The sequence below is a fragment of the Rhinopithecus roxellana genome, chromosome 2 (assembly GCF_007565055.1).
Source record: "Rhinopithecus roxellana isolate Shanxi Qingling chromosome 2, ASM756505v1, whole genome shotgun sequence".
Classification (NCBI taxonomy): domain Eukaryota; kingdom Metazoa; phylum Chordata; class Mammalia; order Primates; family Cercopithecidae; genus Rhinopithecus; species Rhinopithecus roxellana.
In genome coordinates this window covers 128,079,892-128,101,875 of record NC_044550.1, presented here as the reverse complement: position 1 = coordinate 128,101,875, position 21,984 = coordinate 128,079,892, and the positions used below count along the sequence as shown (strand labels likewise).

The 21,984-nt window shown below is 37.6% G+C and overlaps 1 protein-coding gene across 1 annotated transcript in view; it reads right to left on the bottom strand.

Moving 5' to 3' along the window:
- FRYL (FRY like transcription coactivator) overlaps positions 1 to 21,984 on the bottom strand; it is a 296,971-nt gene that overhangs the window by 13,845 nt on the left and 261,142 nt on the right. The window contains 7 exon segments of the mRNA XM_030919519.1: positions 798 to 1,005; positions 3,295 to 3,542; positions 15,454 to 15,621; positions 17,334 to 17,537; positions 21,239 to 21,415; positions 21,745 to 21,819; positions 21,942 to 21,983. Of these exon segments, the coding sequence (XP_030775379.1) occupies positions 798 to 1,005; positions 3,295 to 3,542; positions 15,454 to 15,621; positions 17,334 to 17,537; positions 21,239 to 21,415; positions 21,745 to 21,819; positions 21,942 to 21,983 (1,122 nt within the window).

Below are 21,984 nucleotides of genomic sequence, written 5' to 3'. Positions count from 1 at the left end.
GTAAGTACAGAATTAAATAAGCGCTCCCGTTAACGAGCGCTAAAGAACTTCCAGGAGAGAGAGACTGGAGGTTGGAGTGGTTGGGAAAGCTTCGGTAAGAAAATGTATTTAGCTGAGTCTTCCAAGATGGGCAAAATTTGGGAGGAGAAAAGGGAGGAAAGGTAGTAGATAGTTCAGAGGATATAACTTAAATGGTGGCATTTTTCTGTACCTTAGTTTCCCTCTCCACTGAATGCTAAAAATCAAATCTACATTCCATAGTTGTGGTGTGAGAACACTTACTATAAAGCCATTTAGCACAGTGCCTAGCATGTAGTGGGTAGTCAATAAATTTTAGCTTATATTATCGTTATTGTTGGGGAGGAAGCAACCTTAATAGCTAAAAATTTTAAGGTCCTCACAGAGTCATAAATGTGTCCATTACTTTAACCCTTGATTATAAACTGATTTATGATATATTTTATTAACTGTAAGCTCCCTGAAGGCAGAGCTTAGGCCTTTATTTCTTTGGTATCCTGACAGTGCCTAAGCATACTGCAGAAAACATATCAGATGTTGTTTTGAAGTTTTATTCTAATTGCCTTAAGGGAGAAATCTGTACCAGTCATTGTGTAATGTACCAGCAGTACCACAATGTCACAGTGTCAATGTAAGTAATACCACTAGCTTAGAAAAAAAAAAAATTATTAAAGAAAACTGGTAGGAATATTAAAATTGGAGATGCTGATTTTAGAAGAAAAACTGTAACTTGAATAGGTAACTATAATATAAATTCAGATACCCTGAACCTCACTGACCTGAAAAAGCCTAGAAAACACATGAAAAGTAAACACTGCAGAGGACCCATCGGTGTCAGACAGCATCTGATTGACGTGGCAGCGCCAGGCTTCCTCTTCATCATCATATGCCACGGGCTGAAAGGCGGCTATGATGGCAGAAAGAAATGGTGATGGCAGAGGCGATGTCTGTACTTCTGGAAAACCATCTTGCTCTTCTTCGTCTTGACTGTTAACACAGATATCACAAATATCGTAACACTATCTCAGAAAAAAAGAATAGGCTCAATCACGTAAGACAGCTTAAGTCATTTGACAGGTTATTTTTATTCATATATACACACTGATTTAGAAAATGTACAACCACCTAAATCTTGTAAGAAAGTGTGAATAAGTGAATTCCTGTTCTTTCTAGTTAGCATTTTTAGAATTAGAACTCTAATTTCAAGCAACTACCTTAAAATAACCCAAGTCCTATAACGTGCCACCACTACAATTTTAGTAACTTCTATGAATAATACCAATGAGAATGTTTTCATTTTCAATGGTCAATTTTGGAGGCTTTTATTTGAACAGCCTCACACTGGGGATAATAATATTTTTAGAGTTTTGATCATGGTCTTTTGTGTTAAGGGCTATGTTAGGTGCCTTATATGGATAATTTCATTCAGTCTTTGCAACTATATGAGGATTAGGTTCTATTATTATCTTGATTTTAAAGATGAAACAAAAAGTTCAGTAAGGTTAAATAATATGTCTAGTTATTGGGTAAGAAATGACAGGGCCAGAATTTGAACCCAGGACTACGGGTCCAAATGCTATTAGCCAGGAAACACATAGCTAGCTCAGTTATTTCATAAGCACATACTATGTTCCTAGCAATATGGCCAATAATAGATTAGAATCCAAAGAAACATAAGACCTGGCCATTTCCTTCAAATAATTTATAATCCCAAAAGTCAGATTATACAAACCAAAATGGAACAACGGAAAAAGATGAAGATGTATTTGGGTTGGACATTCTACAACTCTCGGCCATAAAAATGAAGAAATATTTGAGTCTAACACTCCATAAAAAAGACATGTGTTATTCAAGGTCTTAAGATTGAATGTTTTGCATTACAAGCTAGTTCTATAAGGCTTTATCGAAATTTTGGAGCAATGCATATGGAAGAGAGGGACCCAAGTAAAGACTGGAGAAAACCATCAAAATAAAGCAGACATCTGAAGTGAAAACAAATGAGACCTCAAAAAGGTTAACTTTAAAACTGTCACTGTGGTGACTGATTTTAACACGTATACTATAAGCTAGAGTAGATAACCTGTATGCTTAGTAGGAATGCTCCATTCTATTTCAGCTGCAGTAGTTGGCCAAAGTCGACTGTTTGGTTTCAGCCTTTTAGAAAGCCAACTAGCTGAATAGCATCGTTTCTGGCATTCCTGAACTTGTGCATGATTAATGATTGAATGGTTGCATGGGTTACTGCCATATTCAAATCAGTAATATGAAAAAGGTGTATCACTAAGATTTATTGTTAATATCTGATTATATATTTTCAAATATGGGTAAGTATTCTTGATATGTTGACGGTAAAAAGAAATCTCCAATGTGTTGTATATGTTAAAACTCTATTATCACATGAAGTATAAAGGTGTATTTTTTATTGTAAAAGTAAAATTCTGAAATACTTGCTAATTATTAAATATTAATTTTATATAAAAACAGTTATCTAGGAGCTCCAAATTGTTGAATGGGGAAATAGATACACTCACAGAGTGCATGAAGTTAGATACCTTTATAAAAAACATAATATTGAACCACAAATATTTATGAAATTTACATAGTGGATATTCTAATTCTATGTGTTACAGAATTATTTGGTATATGAGTTTCATAACAGCCACCAAAATTTCCCTTAAAAACTATAAATAATAATTGATTATTCAAGTTAGTCTATGAGTAAAGAAAAAGTTCCATTTGAGAATTCTTCATACTTTTTGGTAATACATTTTTAATGTATGGAGCATAAACATTTAAAAGGAGCAATCTAGCATCTAAGAAATAATCACTTCTGCCTTTAATAGAAATAAAACTTAAAAAATATGACCACTGATCATGAAACTGTAAGAACAATTTTTTGGATATATTTTAGATTTAAATTCTGGTATCACGGAAGTTCATTCCAATATTGATTTTAACATTTGGCCATTTGGCATGCCAAAATAGATATTTGGTGTGCTTCTAAATGTGGAATACCACTTACTACGCTTTGAAAATGGCCTAATTGTTTTTCTTTATGAGAATGTCCATAATCGAAGAAATATCCCATTAGAGTAAGGCATTCTATCTTTAAAAATGAAGATAGTATGATTCTAGACTAAAACACACAAAGTATGATTACAGACTGAAACGCACAAAGAAATGAAAGTAAGTAAACTGGAATACAGGGGCACTCTTTGGAAGGAATAGGGGAGAGATTATCACTTCACTACAGTGTTTATGATACTGTATTCTCACCTGGACAGTCCGGAGAAATCTGCTTCTTCTTCTTCACATCTTTCATCTAGCTCTTTCAGAGCTAAGGTAACATCCTCTTCGCAGATTGACTCAGGGTAGCTTTCAGGAGCTAGAGGCTCTGGCATTTCAGTCTCTTCTAAATCAAGAATTCCTTGACACACAAGAGAATCCTGCTGTTCTTGAATTATATAGGACCCTTCATCTTCAAAGGCTGTAACATGTTCCTCCTTTAATACTGAACTTGTATCCTACAAAACAATCATATTTTTAGTGAACTATAAAAACATAAAAAAAGAATTTTACAACACAATAAATAAGTATTGCCATCCATCTAAGTCTGTTTTATTAAGTGTTGTTCATTTATACAGTCTAACTATATGTATAAATACATATATGTATATGTAGTTTTTTGAAACAGAGTCTCGCTCTGTCACCCAGGCTGGAGTGCAATGGCGTGATCACGGCTCACTGCAATCTCCGCCTCTCAGGTTCAAGCAAGTCTCCTGCCTCAGCCACCCAAGTAGTAAGGACTACAGGCACATGACACCACACCCATCTAATTTTATTTTTGTATCTTTTAGTAGAGATGGGGTTTCACCATGTTAGCCAGGATGGTCTCGATCTCTTGACCTTGTGATTTGCCCGCCTTGGCCTCCCAAAGTGCTGGGATTACAGGTGTGACCCACTGTACCCGGCCACTTTTACAGTTTTTGAACCAGTTATAAACTTTTCTTAATGGTCATAAGTTTAAAATATTTTGAAGTTAAAATATATCACCTATTATTGTATAGAAACATTGAAGACTTTTCTTTTCTCTTCAGTAATAGGATTTAGGTGTTTACTTAGAAATAGCGCTTTGGTCCAAGATGGCCAAATAGGAACAGCTCCAGGCTATAGCTCCCAACGTGATCGACACAGAAGACGGGTGATTTCTGCATTTCCAACTGAGGTACCGGGTTCATCTCACTGTGGTGTGTTGGACAGGGGGTGCAGGACAGTGGGTGCAGCCCGCCAAGTGAGAGCCGAAGCAGGGCGAGGCATTGCCTTACCCAGGAAGCACAAGGGGTAAGGGAATTCCCTTTCCCAGCCAAGGGAAACCGTGATACACAGCACCTGGAAAATTGGGTCACTCCCACCCTAATACTGCACTTTTCCAAAGGTCTTAGCAAACGGCACATCAGGAGATTATATCCCGTGCCTGGCTCAGAGGGTCCCATGCCCACGGGGCCTCCCTCATTGCTAGCACAGCAGTCTGAGATCTAACTGCAAGGTGGCAGCGGGGCTGGGGGAGGGGCGCCCGCCACTGCTGAGGCTTGAGTAGGTAAACAAAGCAGCCTCCAAGCTCAAATGTGTGGAGCTCACTGCAGCTCAAGGAGGCCTCCCTGCCTCTGTAGACTCCACCTCTGTGGAGAGGGCATACCCAAACAAAAGGCAGCAGAAACCTCTGCAGATTTAAATGTCCCTGTCTGACAGCTTTGAAGAGAGTAGTGGTTCTCCCAACATGGAGTTTGAGATCTGAGAAAGGACAGACTGCCTCCTCAAGTGGGTCCCTGACCCCCGAGTAGCCTAACCAGGAGGCACCCCCCAGTAGGCGCAAACTGACACCTCACATGGCCGGGTACCCCTCTGAGACGAAGCTTTCAGAGGAATGATCAGGCAGCAACATTTGCTGTTCAGTAATATTCACTATTCTGCAGTCTCCCCTGCTGGATACCCAGGCAAACAGGGTCTGGAGTGGACCTCCAGCAAACTCCAACAGACCTGCAGCTGAGGGTCCTGACTGTTAGAAGGAAAACTAACAACAGAAAGGACATCCACACCAAAACCCCATCTGTATGTCACCATCATCAAAGACCAAAGGTAGATAAAACCACAAAGATGGGAAAAAAACAGAGCAGAAAAGCTGAAAATTCTAAAAATCAGAGCACCTCTCTCCCTCCAAAGGAACACAGCTCCTCCCCGGCAACGGAACAAAGCTGGACGGAGAATGACTTTGACGAGTTGAGAGAAGAAGGCTTCAGATGATCAAACTTCTCCGAGATAAAGAAGGAAGTTCGAACCCATCGCAAAGAAGCTAAAAACCTTGAAAAAATATTAGACGAATGGCTAACTAGAATAACCAATGTAGAGAAGTCCTTAAATGACCTGATAGAGCTGAAAACCATGGCACGAGAACTATGTGACAAATGCACAAGCTTCAGTAACTGACTCGATCAACTAGAAGAAAGGGTATCAGTGATTGAAGATCAAATGAACGAAATGAAGCGAGAAGAGAAGTGTAGAGAAAAAAAGGATAAAAAGAAATGAACAAAGCCTTCAAGAAATATGGGACTATGTGAAAAGACCAAATCTACGTCTGATTGGTGTGCCTGAAAGTGACAGGGAAAATGGAACCAAGTTGGAAAACACTCTGCATGATATCATCCAGGAGAATTTCCCCAACCTAGTAAGGCAGGCCAAATTCAAATTTAGGAAATACAGAGAACACCACAAAAACACTCCTTGAGAAGAGCAACTCCAAGACACATAATTGTCCGATCCACCAAAGTTGAAATGAAGGAAAAAATGTTAAGGGCAGCCAGAGAGAAAGGTCGGGTTACCCACAAAGGGAAGCCCATCAGACTAACAGCACATCTCTCGGCAGAAACTCTACAAGCCAGAAGAGAGTGGGGGGCCGATATTCAACATTCTTAAAGAAAAGAATTTTCAACCCAGAATTTCATATCCAGCCAAACTAAGTTTCATAAGTGAAGGAGAAATAAAATCCTTTACAGACAAGCAAATGCTTAGAGATTTTGTCACCACCAGGCCTGCCCTACAAGAGATCCTGAAGGAAGCACTAAACATGAAAGGAACAACCGGTACCAGCCATTGCAAAAACATGTCAAAATGTAAAGTCCATTGGGGCTAGGAAGAAACTGCATCAACTAGCAAGCAAAATAACTAGCTAACATCATAATGACAGGATCAACTTCACACATAACAATATTAACCTTAAATGTAAATGGACTAAATGGTCCAATTAAAAGACACAGACTGGCAAATTGGATAAAGAGTCAAGACCCATCAGTTTGCTGTATTCAGGAGACCCATCTCACATGCAGAGACACACATAGGCTCAAAAGAAAGGGATGGAGGAAGATCTCCCAAGCAAATGGAAAACAAAAAAAAGCAGGGGTTGCAAACCTAGTCTCTGATAAAACAGACTTTAAACCATCAAAGATCAAAAGAGACAAAGAAGGCCATTACATAATGGTAAAGGGATCAATTTATCAGGAAGAGCTAACTATCCTAAATATATATGCACCCAATACAGGAGCACCCAGATTCATAAAGCAAGTCCTTAGAGACTTACAAAGAGACTTAGACTCCCATACAATAATAATGGGAGACTTTAACACCCCACTGTCAACATTAGACAGATCAACGAGACAGAAAGTTAACAAGGATATCCAGGAATTGAACTCAACTCTGCACCACATGGACCTAATGAACATCTACAGAACTCTCCACCCCAAATCAACAGAATATACATTCTTCTCAGCACAACATCACACTTATTCCAAAATTGACCACATAGTTGGAAGTAAAGCACTCCTCAGCAAATGTAAAAGAACAGAAATTATAACAAACTGTGTCTCAGACTACAGTGCAATCAAACTAAAACTCAGGACTAAGAAACTCAATCAAAACTGCTCAACTACATGGAAACTGAACAACCTGCTCCTGAATGACTACTGGGGTACATAACGAAATGAAGGCAGAAATGAAGATGTTCTTTGAAACCAATGAGAACAAAGATACAATATACCAGAATCTCTGGGACACATTTAAAGCAGTGTGTAGAGGGAAATTTATAGCACTAAATGCCCACAAGAGAAAGCAGGAAAGATCTAAAATTGACACCCTAACATCACAATTAAAAGAACTAGAGAAGCAAGAGCAAACATATTCAAAAGCTAGCAGAAGGCAAGAAATAACTAAGATCAAAGCAGAACTGAAGGAGGTAGAGACAGAAAAAACCCTCCAAAAAATCAGTGAATCCAGGAGTTGGTTTTTTGAAAAGATCAACAAAATTGATAGACCACTAGCAAGACTAATAAAGAAGAAAAGAGAGAAGAATCAAATAGATGCAATAAAAAATGATAAAGGGGATATCTCCACCAACCCCACAGAAATACAAACTACCATCAGAGAATACTATAAACACCTCTATGTCAATAAACTAGAAAATCTAGAAGAAATGGATAATTTCCTGGGCACTTACACTCTTCCAAGACTAAACCAGGAAGAAGTTGAATCCCTGAATAGACCAATAGCAGGCTCTGAAATTGAGGCAATAATTAATAGCCTACCAACCAAAAAAAGTTCAGGACCAGATGGATTCACAGCTGAATTCTACCAGAGGTACAAGGAGGAGCTGGTACCATTCCTTCTGAAACTATTCCAGTCAATAGAAAAAGAGGGAATCCTCCCTAACTCATTGTATCAGGCCACCATCATCCTGATACCAAAGCCTGGCAGAGACACAACAAAAAAAGAGAATTTTAGACCAATATCCTTGATGAACATTAATGCAAAAATCCTCAATAAAATACTGGCAAACCGAATCCAGCAGCACATCAAAGAGCTTATCCACCATGATCAAGTGGGCTTCATCCCTGGGATGCAAGGCTGGTTCAACATACACAAATCAATAAATGTAATCCAGCATATAAACAGAACCAAAGACAAAAACCACATGATTATCTCAATAGATGCAGAAAAGGCCTTTGACAAAATTCAACAGCCCTTCATGCTAAAAACTCTGAATAAATTTGGTATTGATGGAATGTATGTCAAAATAATAAGAGCTATTTATGACAAACCCACAGCCAATATCATACTGAATCGGCATAAATTGGAAGCATTCCCTTTGAAAACTGGCACAAGACAGGGATGCCCTCTCTCACCACTCCTATTCAACATAGTGTTGGAAGTTCTGGCCAGGGCAATCAGGCAGGAGAAAGAAATAAAGGGTATTCAATTAGGAAAAGAAGAAGTCAAACTGTCCCTGTTTGCAATGACAGGATTGTATATTTAGAAAACCCCATCGTCTCAGCCCAAAATCTCCTTAAGCCAATAAGCAACTTCAGTAAAGTCTCAGCATAGAAAATTAATGTGCAAAAATCACAAGCATTCTTATACACCAGTAACAGAGACCAAATCATGAATGAACTTCCATTCACAACTGCTTCAAAGAGAATAAAATACCTAGGAATCCAACTTACAAGGGATGTGAAGGACCTCTTCAAGGAGAACTACAAACCACTGCTCAACAAAATAAAAGAGGACACAAACAAATGGAAGAACATTCCATGCTCATGGATAGGAAGAATCAGTATCATGAAAATGGCCATACTGCCCAAGGTAATTTATAGATTCAATGCCATCCCCATTAAGCTACCAATTACTTTCTTTACAGAATTGGAAAAAAATACTTTAACGTTCATATGGAACCAAAAAAGATCCCGCAGTGCCAAGACAATCCTAAGCCAAAAGAACAAAGCTGGAGGCATCACGCTAACTGACTTCAAACTATACCACAAGGCTACAGTAACCAAAACAGCATGGTACTGGTACCAAAACAGAGATACAGACCAATGGAACAGAACAGAGCCCTCAGAAATAATACCACACATCTACAACCATCTGATCTTTGACAAATCTGACAAAACAAGCAATGGGGAAAGGATTCCCTATTTAATAAATGGTGCTGGGAAAATTGGCTAGCCATATGTAGAAAGCTGAAACTGGATCCCTTCCTTACACCTTATACAAAAATTAATTCAAGATGGATTAGAGACTCAAATGTTAGACCTAAAGCCATAAAAACCCTAGAAGAAAACCTAGGCAATACCATTCAGGACATAGGTATGGGCAAGGACTTCATGTCTAAGACACCAAAAGCAATGACAACAGAAGCCAAAATTGACAAATGGGATCTAATCAAACTAAAAAGCTTCTGCACAGCAAAAGAAACTACCATCAGAGTGAACAGGCAACCTACAGAATGGGACAAAATTTTTGCAATCTACTCATCTGACAAAGGACTAATATCCAGAATCTACGAAGAACTCAAACAAATTTACAAGAAAAAAAATCAAACAACCCCATCAAAAAGTGGGCAAAGGATATGAACAGACACTTCTCAAAAGAAGACATTTATGCAGCCCACAGACACATGAAAAAATGCTCATCTTCACTTGCCATCAGAGAAATGTAAATCAAAACCACAATGAGATACCATCTCACACCAGTGAGAATGGCAATCATTAAAAAATCAAGAAACAACAGGTGTTAGAGAGGATATGGAGAAAGAGGAACACCTTTACACTGTTGGTGGGATTGTAAACTAGTTCAACCATTGTGGAAGACAGTGTGGCGATTCCTCAAGGATCTAGAACTAGAAATACCATATGACCCAGCCATCCCATTACTGGGTATATACCCAAAGGGGTATAAATCATGCTGTCATAAAGATGCATGCACAGGTATGTTTATTGTGGCACTATTCACAATAGCAAAGACTTGGAACCAACCCAAATGTCCATCTGTGACAGACTGGATTAAGAAAATGTGGCACATATACACCATGGAATACTATGCAGCCATAAAAAAGGATGAGTTTGCATCCTTTGTAGGGACATGGATGCAGCTGGAAACCATCATTCTCAGCAAACTATTGCAAGAACAGAAAACTAAACACCGCATATTCTCACTCATAGGTGAGAACTGAACAATGAGAACACTTGGACACAGGAAGGGGAACATCACACACCGGGGCCTTTTGCGGGGTGGGGTGGGGGAAGGGATAGCATTAGGAGATATACCTAATGTAAATGACGAGTTAATGGATGTAGCATGCCAACATGGCACATGTATACATACGTAACAAACCTGCATGTTGTGCACATGTACCCTAGAACTTAAAGTATAATAAAAAATAAATTAATTAAAAAAAAAGAAATATGTGCTTTGGTACAATATCTTCTCTCATATATGTTCTAACTCTACACAAGTAAAACGTTGTATTGTTAGTATAAATTGTCTCCTGTTTGAAATGTCATTTCTTTCATTACACTGGAACACATTATATTCTGGATATAAGTAGGAGAGATGACTTAAAGTAATTAACCCACTGGTCCTGTGGGGCTGCCATACAGCAGGAATAGGTACTGACCAATCACAAGGATGCTGAACCTAGACAACTAGGGCGGCTTTACTACAAGACCTCACTTTGCCTTTGAGTATTGATAAAGTTTCATCACTGAGCTACAGTTCAGAAGACATTAGGACATTTTAGATAATTATACTTTTGAAAATTAAACTATCACAAGCTCATTATCAAAAAAGAGTATATTCTCCTAATTTGAAGTTAACAATAACGAAAATATGTTATAAAGCATACTAGTGGTGTGCCCTTTCTATTCACTGTAATATTACTGAAACAATGTTGCTATGTGATACAGAAGTGGTAGAGACTCAATGAGTTGCTACTATTAAAAAATGAAAACACTTTCAAAGCATATATGATGACAGTATCAACACTAGTTTTTAGTTTATTAATCAATTTGAAAATAAGTACTAATGGTCATAGTTTTAGGAATAAAGATCAGCTTCTTTTGAGTATTTGGACCTAAGTTACTTCTCCGCTGTAGAGTAGCTTCTTATCTCTTTTTCATGGATAAAAATAGAATTTTCCTTCCAAAATAAGAAAAGTAAGAAAAAGTCAGAGCCTATGACCCTACACTAGCCTGGGCCTTATTCATATGTAAAACTCATCTATAAAATGAAGGAATTTGACTAGATTCTGGGCTGAGTGCTCTGGTATAAATAATTCCTAACTGCAATTAGTTTATAATCTGATAACAGGGTTAGGCTAGTAAGTGAATGACAATAACATATACCAGAGTAATGGTAAATGTACGGCAAATACTATCAGCAACATACAAATGGGTGCTGGTACTCAATGATGGGAAAGCTCACATCTGGTTGAGGCAACTGAGGTGAGTCTCCTTGGAGGAAACAGCATGTTTTGACAAATATAAGGTAGGGATGGTATTGCAGGGAAAGTGATTAGAAGATATCAAAGGCACAGAAATACGCCATAAAAACACAAAGTGGTCTGGATTTAGTTAAGCATGGAAAGCAGTAAACTCTGAGTCTTTACTTTAGCATTGAATATAATATTAGTACAATTATTTCTTAATTCTTCCACCAGTTTATATTCAATATACTCTAAGGTTTCCAGATGAATTTTCTAAAAAAATATTGTCATTATTTGGGAAGATAATTTATGTGACAGTACTAGAGACATTTCTATACCTAGAATATTTATTGGCATGAATTTTTCCTTCTACATCAACACGAACATACTGTTAACTCAACCTAAACTTAGTTCAATGCCCTCACTTTTCATTAGTTCACACCTGCAGTGGATTGTCATTTTTTCTTGAATAATAATTTCAAGATGATATTTTATCTGTAGTTAGTATCATATAATATACAATGAAATTTTCTAGTAATGCCTACATGTAACGAAGAAAGTGCTTTTGGGGTTGATAAAATGGATTCCATTGTTTATATGTAGATTATGAGAAATCAGATTTTCTTGTACTTCACCTTATTAGACAATTACACATGCACACATGCTTTGTTACACAGATTTCTTTCCTATAAGGAATAATTTGTCATCCATGAGTTGGATTCAAAGCTATCATAAATAATAAAAGGAACCCTCTGTGAGTAAATACAAGTGAAGAACTTAATCCCCTCTTGAGATCAGAGTGTAACATGTGTATATTGCAGAGAAGAAAGGGACACCCAGCTCTAAAGTTTGTCATGACAAGAGATGCTTTAGCCTACTCCATTTTATCTTTCCAATATTAACATGATTTAAGGGAAGAAATTCAAATAAACATTTTTAGGATTGGATTTATTCCTTTAATTCACAAAACATTTCACCCATTAAAATTAATTATATTCTTTGTCATAAGAATTTGCTTTAAAAATAATTATGGTTTTACTTAAATATCTTGGTGCTTTTCTACCTTTTTTTTTTTTTTTTTTTTTTGGTACAAGAGGCAATTTTGGGTCATTTGACACTGTTTGGCAAAACAGAGAAAAACAAATTAGGCCAATATATCCAACAGATATAAAGCTGTCATATTCCCTGTGGATAGCCATTCTTTTGGTGATAATTTTAGTATCAGTAGAACTGTTTCTAAATGAAATACCATGCTTTCAAAATATCCCTTTCATTCTCATCTACTGGTGTTACGGTGTATGGTGTGATCCAAACTAGGCACTGTAGTTTGGCTTAATAACTAATAAACCTCCCAACAACTGAAAGGAATATAGTCTATTTAAAATACATCTCTAAATTCTGTCAGTTCTCTCCTGTAAACATTTCTCATGTTTGTGCCCTTAGTCAAGCCCTGCTAAATTCTTGCTAATATTCTTCCAGCTTAGCTCCTTCATCTCCTCCAATCCACCCTCAATGCCTCTGCCTTAGAGACTTCAATAACAACAATGAGGCTGCAACCCTTCTGTGATTATCCCTAACTGTAAGCTTTATTTGTCAGGGACTAGAACCTACTTTCCATTTTTGACAAAAAAGGCCAAAGTTTTAAGAAATAATCAGATCATGTTCTTCTTCGATGGTTACCTGCTGTGTGGCCTGTGACACATGTCATGACAGTGCCTTGGCCCACCCCTCTCCTTCTTGTTCACTGCATTCCAGTCTCATTGGCCAGTTTTCTGTACTTCAGATGTATCAGGGCCTTTCAAACTGCTGCTTCCCCTGCCTGGAACCTTCTTCCTCCAAAGCTTCAAGGGGTGGGCTGGTTCTTGTCATTTAGGTTTCACCTTAAATGCTACCCCTAACTTCCTCCTTCACTCAAGTCCACATTACTGTTAGACTTTTTTAGTACGATGAATAAGACAAGCACTTTCTGACATATTATTTATATTTTTTTTTACTTGCTTATTATCTGTCTCTCCTACTAGAATGAAGCTCCATAAAACCAAAAGCCTTTGTTTGTGTCACAATTGCCATGGGCCCCATACCTAGCCTAGTGCCTAGCACGAGGTAGCGGCTCAGTAGATATTGGTCACATAAATGAATGCTCATATGCCATGTGGGTCCATCTTAGTATCTGGTACAGTGCTTGTTACTTAATAGGTATCTCTTGAAAGAGTAAAAATTTGAATGTCTTTCTGTTATCTCCAGATAAAGTCTTAGGTCTTTAGTGTGGCATATAGGACTTCTCCTGTCTATTACCTCAAGATAAAGTCTAAGTCTGTTGTGTGGCATATAGGACTTCTCCTGTCTTGGATCCCATTCATCGCTCCTATTGCTCTTCCTCTTCCTCCTCCCATTTTATTCTCTGGAAATACTCAATTTCCTGCTTTTAGCTAGACATACCATGCTATTTCACACTGCCATCCCTTTCTGCATTGTGTTCCTCTGCCTGGAATGTCCCAGTTGCCATGAAACCTGTCCTTTCTTACCATCACTCCCAGTGCACAGCTGATCAGTTTCCTCTCAGTTTTCATAAAGCCTTGAACCTACTATCGAATTTTCCATACTGAAATGTAATTTCTTTTTTTCTTTTTTTTAATTTTTGAGACGGAGTCTTACTCTGTCGCCAGGCTGGAGTGCAGTGGTGTGATCTCAGCTCACTGCAACCTCTGCCTCCCATGTTCAAGCGATACAGGTGCACGCCACCATGCCCAGCTAATTTTTTGTATTTTTAGTAATGACGGGGTTTCACCATGTTTGCCACGATGGTCTTGATCTCTCTATTTTTTTTTTTTTTTTGGGACACAGTCTCGCACTGTTGCCAGGCTGGAGTGCAATGGTGACATCCCAGCTCACTGCAACCTCCGCCTTCTGGGTTCAAGCGATTTTCCTGTCTCAGTCTTCCGAGTAGCTGGGACAACAGGTACGCATCACCACACCCAGCTAATTTTTGTATTTTTAGTAGAGATGGGGTTTCACCATGCTGGCCAGACAGTCTCAATCTCCTGACCTCGTGATCCACCCGCCTCAGACTCCCAAAGTGCTAGGATTACAGGAGTGAGCCACAGTGCCTGACCTGAAATGTAATTTTTTTAAAAAAGCCTTCTCTGTCTTCCTTAATAGACAGCAAGAGAATGTTCTCTGACAACAGGGCCATCCATGCCCTATTCTTTCTGGCACCTAGTTGAATGCCTGACATCTACTGAAACCACAATAAATATCTGTTGAATTGAGTGATCTAAACCTTAGCCATATGAGTATGAGCATTTTAAAGATGGCTTGCTAATAAGGAAGCCAAAATGCCTTCATTTCAAAATATGTCTGGTTACAGTTAAAAGTTGAAATATGTACAAGAGTCAGCCTAACAAGAACATGAGAGTGTTTTATCACCTTACAAAAATAGTGAGATCTGTTACCTAGATTAGATTTAATAACTACATTAAGTTGATGGACAGTGACAAAATATAGCATTTCCTAATATTTACCAAGGAATAAAAAAAGCACATACGACAGAGCTATAGCAATTACATTTTTTAAAAGTATAATAATCTTAAAAAAAAATACTAATACTTACTTATTTTTGGTCAGTCATTAGCTTCAAATCTGGCTTACTTCTCACAGGCCTTTCCAAAAAACATAATACTAGTGGTTCCAAAGTCTTTTTAAAGGATTTCATTTAACAACTGCTAACACAGCTGGCCTGAGGTTTTAATCCCAATCACAGCACCAATCACATAAACCCAACACAAAGCAAAAAGAGAAAAAAAAACCAAAGCGGTCCTTCTAAGAAAATACAGAGCAATAGATGATGCTCGCCAACCCCAGAGAAGCGTCTGTACATTAACCTCATCACGTTTTGCAATGCAAACTGCTCATTAAAAACACTCAAGATCATTTTTAACCTGTAGGTCATTTCCTTAATCTATCAACTTAAGAAAAAATCAGATTTGACTATTTCATTTAAAATAACTCAACAGGTTAGAAATACTGGAAACAAATCAATTTCAAAACTCTTTTGAAAGAAAAGTGGGAGCTATGAAAGAGTGCTAAAAAGAGCCTAGATTGGCCATGCACCAGCCCGCATTTCTCCCCACCTCAGGCAGCTGGCTGTTAGCATTATCTAGAGAAGCCTCCAAGGTTGGGGTCTCATCCCTGATTTGAAGCATGTCTTCTGTTGTGATGCTGCCAATGGAATCTTGAGACTGGAGAAGTAAGTCAGGATGGTCTGGCATTGTTTCATCAGTGGCAGAATCACTATTTAACTAAAAAGATAAACAGTAAAATGAGGAATTCATTTATGAGTCAGTGATGGTCACAAAAGCCACAAGAAACATTCTCTATCATAAAATATTTTAGGGGCTTCATTATAAAGTTTCTGAGATTCCTAAAATCATCTTTCTTTCCTTCCAGTCTATACCAGAATGGGTGTTATTAGGGTAAGCAGCTAACCTCTCGGTAGAACTAAGTACGCATTAATACAGGCTAAATTTTGCTACACAAAAACTATCAAAGTGGAAGAACTCTATGTAACTATGATAACCTTGAGCTGAAATTCATATTGGAGCTGAATTCATATTGGAGCTGAATTCAAATTCATTCATGGAGGACCAAGCTTTATGTGGAACAGTTAAGTGAATGGGCACTAGAGATAGACTGCTTGATTCAAATCTACTTACTAGCTATGTGTCCTGAGACATGTAATCTTCAGATGTGCAATAAACATACTTGCCTTGTGCTGGGAGGAGAGTTATGGTGACTGAACACGTACAATACCTTGAACAGGGCCGGGTGCATCATAGACAGTCAGTAAGTGGTAACGTATTATTGCTGCTGTTAGCAGCAGCAGTTGGTCATTGGACACTTAAATGGGAGAGGGGGCAGTTAGTGGAAAGACAAACGGGACACCAATGAGATGTAAAAAAACGAGAGATGACTGGACGCCAACCACAAACCAACAACTTGACATTGTGCCTAAAGCAGCTCAGGCCCTGCCATTCAACATCACCGTCAGCACTTTGCCAGCAGGTCGAGTGGAACAAATGGATCTAAACTAAAGGTAGGTGGCTGAGTGCGGTGGCTCATGCCTGTGATCCTGCCACTTTGGGAGGCCGAGGCGGGAGGATCACTTGAGGCCAGGAGTTCAAGACTAACCTGGGCAACATAGCAAGACCCCATCTCTAAAAAAATTTTTTAAAAATTAGCTGTGCATATGTAGTCCTAGCTACTTGAGAAGCTGAGGCAGGAGGATCACTTGAGACCAGGAGTTTAAGAATGCAGTGAGCTATGGTTGCGCCACTGCACTCCAGCCTGGGTGATGGTGCTGGACCCCGTCCCTAAAGAATAAAGAAAGGAGGCATTCATGTAAGAGCTGTGTAACCATAGCTGGTGCCTCGTCTCCACTGGTTGCTTCCTTATTACATGTACCAGGGTAGCTCTTCCATGTGCCTTCTCCTTCTTTACAGTGCCATCTTCAAGTTCCAACCCTACCACTGGCTTTCTTGCACACTGACTCTTCTGAAATAACAGGCTACTCTTGCAGCTTTCATTTTCCACTCACTGTTTACTTGATCTTGAAAGGGACCAAACTTGTGCTCTGTCTTTCCACACTACACTAACTAGGAAAGAAAAGCAGGCAGTGAATTAAACGGTGTTGGTGCTCACACTGATACGAAAAATATGTTATCACTGAAGGCCTCTAATAGGGCCTAAAACAACTCACTGTGATTAGGAAAGAAGCAAGAGAAATTATGTTTTAGCAGCTAACAGGTGTGCAGTATCAACCTAGTAAGTTTAGTGCTGTCACGAATAACAACACGGTACTCCATTACTGCTGCAATCTTGTAGATTCATTTCAGTGTGTGCATTTCACCCATACTGAAATGAAAACTGGAAAATCAGGAAATAATCATTATGAAGTTGGAAGTTAAGAGGAAAATGAGACCAACTGTCTCTGTAAGAAAAGTGAATTGTATACCATCTGTGTGCGTGAGAGTATCTGGCTTGCTGTAAGTGCCGCTTCTTCTTCTGAGGACTCATCCGTATCCTCCTGATTGGTGAGGTTCAGGCTGGGGGTGCTACTAGAGCACTGGTACTCTTGGAGGGATGGAGTGTCCCCTTTGTCAATACTGTCTAGTGAGCGCCTGCGAACTCCCCAGTTGAAATTGTCCATACTTTCACCCTGGAAAAGCAAGACACGATTTCTAAAACCTTAAATACATACTTCTAAATGTACTAAATGTAATATACCAGAAAAACATATACCAAGATGAAAAATACTTAATGCATCATTAAAAGCAGAGATTCAATCAGCCCTTCAATTTCTTTAAACTGTTAACATACCATCAAATATTTATATTTAAAAATATCAAAATTATTTGGTTGACGACCTGTTTTAACTAAATAATTTTCTTGACTTTCTATCTTGTATTACTGGGGACCAATTAAATCTACTATCTAAGTCATTTCTATTCTAATATACAAACATGAATGAGACCACAAAGAAGACAAGTACCTCACAGATGACAACAAACAATACACAACACCAGGCTGCAACTTACCTGCAGCTCCTGGTTAGCAAAAAGGAAAACATACAGAATTAGAAAAAAACGAAGACAAACATTTAAATATACACTACACTTTTGGGGCAAACTCTTTGTGATTTCTCAAACCCAAAGACTGATTCAAGCTCTGGATTAAGCTTTGTGCAGAAAGTCAACATGTGATTCAAACCTTTTCTTATGCAAAATATGCTATGAAAAAGTCAGAGACAGACACTCACAACAACATTTCTATGATACACTTTGGCAACACAAACTTTAATAAAATCTTCAAGATTTATAAAGGTTTAATACTTAGTACAATGCAAAAACTGACTTCAAATACCCACATGCAGTTGACAACATACAAGGTCACAAATTATTTTAGTTGGTAGTATGGCTCTGGCTAAATTCAATGGTCATTTTTTGCTATAAAATATAATTTAAAATCAAGATCACAGCCAACAAAACATAACTGTTGCCAAGAGGAAATATGACAAATTTCAATTTCTCCCACTTAAGGATTTATATAAGTTATGTTTCTGTTATTCTAAGCTGCTCCTCCTTTTGTAAGGATATAATCCTTACAATTTTTCGTAGGTCCTGATATAACAAACCACATTGAGCTGGTTAGCAAAATATGTTTTTTTTTCTGTATGCCTTTACACAGGAATTGTCCAGATCAGAAGTTTTCAATTTTTTTTTTTTTTTAAGCAGAAGAATACTTATTTCAAATGCACTTTTAGATGGAATTCAATTGTGCAAAACTAAGAAAACCAGAGCTGCTCTGGTCGAAGGTGTACAGGAGGTTGGTCCATTGGGTCTTTGAATCTGTCCCTGCTGTTTCTGAAGATATCTTGGAAGCCCTAGTGCTCTGCATGTCAGAGTTTGAAAACCACCCTCCTAGAACGTATCATTTCAAATATTATTATGTATCAAAACACATAATGGCAATGGCCCTCAATATATATTTGGTGAGTGAACGAATATGCACTGTGGGCTTTCAAAGTGAGCAGATATTTTACTATAATTTTCATTAGTGGTTAAGTTTGTTTTGTAGCAATCAAAGTATTTCCTGTTACCATGTTTTAAACAAGACTACATCCAGGTTTTAGAAAATCTGTATCGCTGATTTGGCCTAATTATGGGGATAAATTAGCATGCTCCACCCCAGCCCTGATTACTGTGACTTGAATTAAAGACAGAACTACAATAAACACCCTTAGTTCATCTGACTAAGGTTCTATTAAAAGCCGTATTTATTACCACTGACATTTTAGAGCACTGAATGAACTTGAAAGCATTTACGGTTCTCTTTAAACAAAAAAGAGGCAAACAAAAAGAAAAATAACCTTACCATTACAAAAATGTCAAGAGCCTGCCTTTAGAAATCTAAATTCTGGACTGAAAAAAGCAAAGAACTACAGAAGAGTTTAGAAGCTGCTCCTGGTCTTGGGTAGGGCAGCAGGTCTCTTTAACCTATTCCACTCTGTTACTTGGTTGTGCAAGTCTGTTCTATTTCCTACAATGTATTTTTTTAAATGATGAGTGTGAAACTAATTTTAGGGTGGTAACATACACTTTTTGGGAAAAAAAAAGAATAGAAAGGAAGAGAATAGAAAATATCAGTATGCATAGCATAGAGTTTGGATGCATATTCTTGAAACTTTTATTTTTAAAGATATATATACTTGGATGTGATATAAAATACATTAACTGTGGATTAATGTCAAAAAAAGTTTAAAGGCTACTGCTCTGAAAGGTGCTGAATAATACTTGTTCTTGAGTTCCTGTGAACCTATACAATTGTGTCTTTGAGAAAATGTAAATGGTGGAGTATTCCATAGGAGCCTACACAGCTCCTAAGCTGACATGAAGGCATTTGCATTACTTGGAGGCACCATGGTCACATCCTCACATCTGCAGGGGGTACTGAGGCATGTTGAGGAGGGGGATCTTTACTTCCTTAAACTGGTCTTCCATGGACAATGAACAGTGTGATATGGGAAAGTGCATTACATTTCATTCCTCCACCTCACCTATTACAGCCAAAGGAAACACCCCTACAAGAAGAGCTGATGAATGTGTATGAGCTGTATATGAGTTATATATATATATATGAGAGTAGATGAATGTGTATGAGTTGTATACGTATATGTACATGAGAGTTGATAAATGTGTATGAGCTGTATGAGTTGTATACGTATATGTACATGAGAGTTGATAAATGTGTATGAGCTGTATATGAGTTGTATATGTGTATGTATATGAGAGTTGAATGTGTACGAGCTGTATGAGTTGTATATGTGTATGTATATGAGAGTTGAATGTGTACAAGCTGTATATAAGTTGTATATGTGTATGTATATGAGTTGATGAATGTGTACAAGCTGTATATGAGTTGTATATGTGTATGTATATGAGAGTTGATGAATATGTACAAGCTGTATATGAGTTGCATATGTATATGTATATGAGAGTTGATGAATGTGTACAAGCTGTATATGAGTTGTATATGTGTATGTATATGAGAGTTGATGAATGTGTACAAGCTGTATGAGTTGTGTATGTCTATGCATATGAGAGTTGATGAATGTGTATGAGCTGTATATGAATTGTATATGTGTATGTATATGAGAGTTGATGAATGTGTATGAGTTGTATATGAGTTGTATATGTGTATGTATATGAGAGTTGATGAATGTGTATGAACTAGTTTTGTGGGCTAATAAATCTACTTTTTGAGTTATGAATTCCATTTAGAAAGCATCTAAATTGACATAACTACCAGTATAATATAATCCAGACCAATCAATTTAGAAGAGAAACGCTTTGAGTATTAAATGAAATCAGGCATTTGAGAGAGTTACCTACATCATAAAGAAGAAAGTGATTCAGAATGTCAAAGAAGGAATCTCAGTCATTTGCCAAAGGGAAGAGTTCTAGAAAGCCAAACCCTTTGTGATAGTCAATTTAGTGGTAAGTGCAACTTTCTTTAAAGTTGTCCTTAATCAATTTTCATATAAATTTTTACCATTTGGCTGCATATTAGTTTATAAGACAAATTATGCAAAACATTTAAGTCTAAGCATACCCTGAAAATAATTTTGAAGAAATCCATTTTTTAATTTTATATTTTTAAAGATAAAGGTGAAAAATGGAATGTTTCTCTTTTATCTCAGACTTATTCTGCTATTGACTAATTGTGGTAATCAAATTTAGTTCCTAATTTAGAGTTTTACCTTTTTGACCTTACACTGACCTCAATAAGATCCTCTGATCAAATCCTTAATTCTCATACAACTGTTCTATAAATATTAACAGAGAAAGCCCACATCCTTACCTCTGCATCTTCCAGTTCAACATCTAAAAAGTCAAAATCCTTAAAAACACCAAACTGTTGTTCACTGCTATTATCTTCCACAGCTACTTCTTCCTCTTGAATTATGTCTTCTGTTGTAGAAATTAGGCTAGTCTGTTGGTCACTGACTTCCAAATCCTCATTAGAAGAAAATACAACCTGATGACCGATAAAAAAAAGTCCATCCATCAGCTTTGTCACTCTGCATATGAGATATCAGTACCCTAAAGCCACTGCAGACCTCATTCTTCAATGCATTCAGAGCTTAAATTTGGTCTTCATGTTTAACTAGTTGAACACCCAGTTAGCAACACTAGTTGCTACACTAGTTGGCTGCCAGGTGTCACAAGAGACAAGAAATCTTTTTTTCATTCTGAGTTAATACCGTAAGTAAGGTAAATTAGAAAAGGCAAGAAAGGAGACAGATCAGTTCTTCATGGAATAACATGATCTTTAAGACCTTGACACAAGCCTTCAGGATTACTCACTGATGGGTTCTTTGGGAGGCCAGATTCTGGACCACAGAGAGAAAGCACATTCATTAGCTTTTCTCTTGTTCTTCGCTAAAGAAAAAAAAAATTAAAATGTTAGGACTACTGATAAAATAAGACAAATTCTCAAGTTTTCATATATATAACAAAACTGATTCTTCTATGAATGTTCCATTTTGATATTCTTTATGTACCTGTGATAACTGTGGCCTTTTCCAACTAACAGGAACCAAGGCA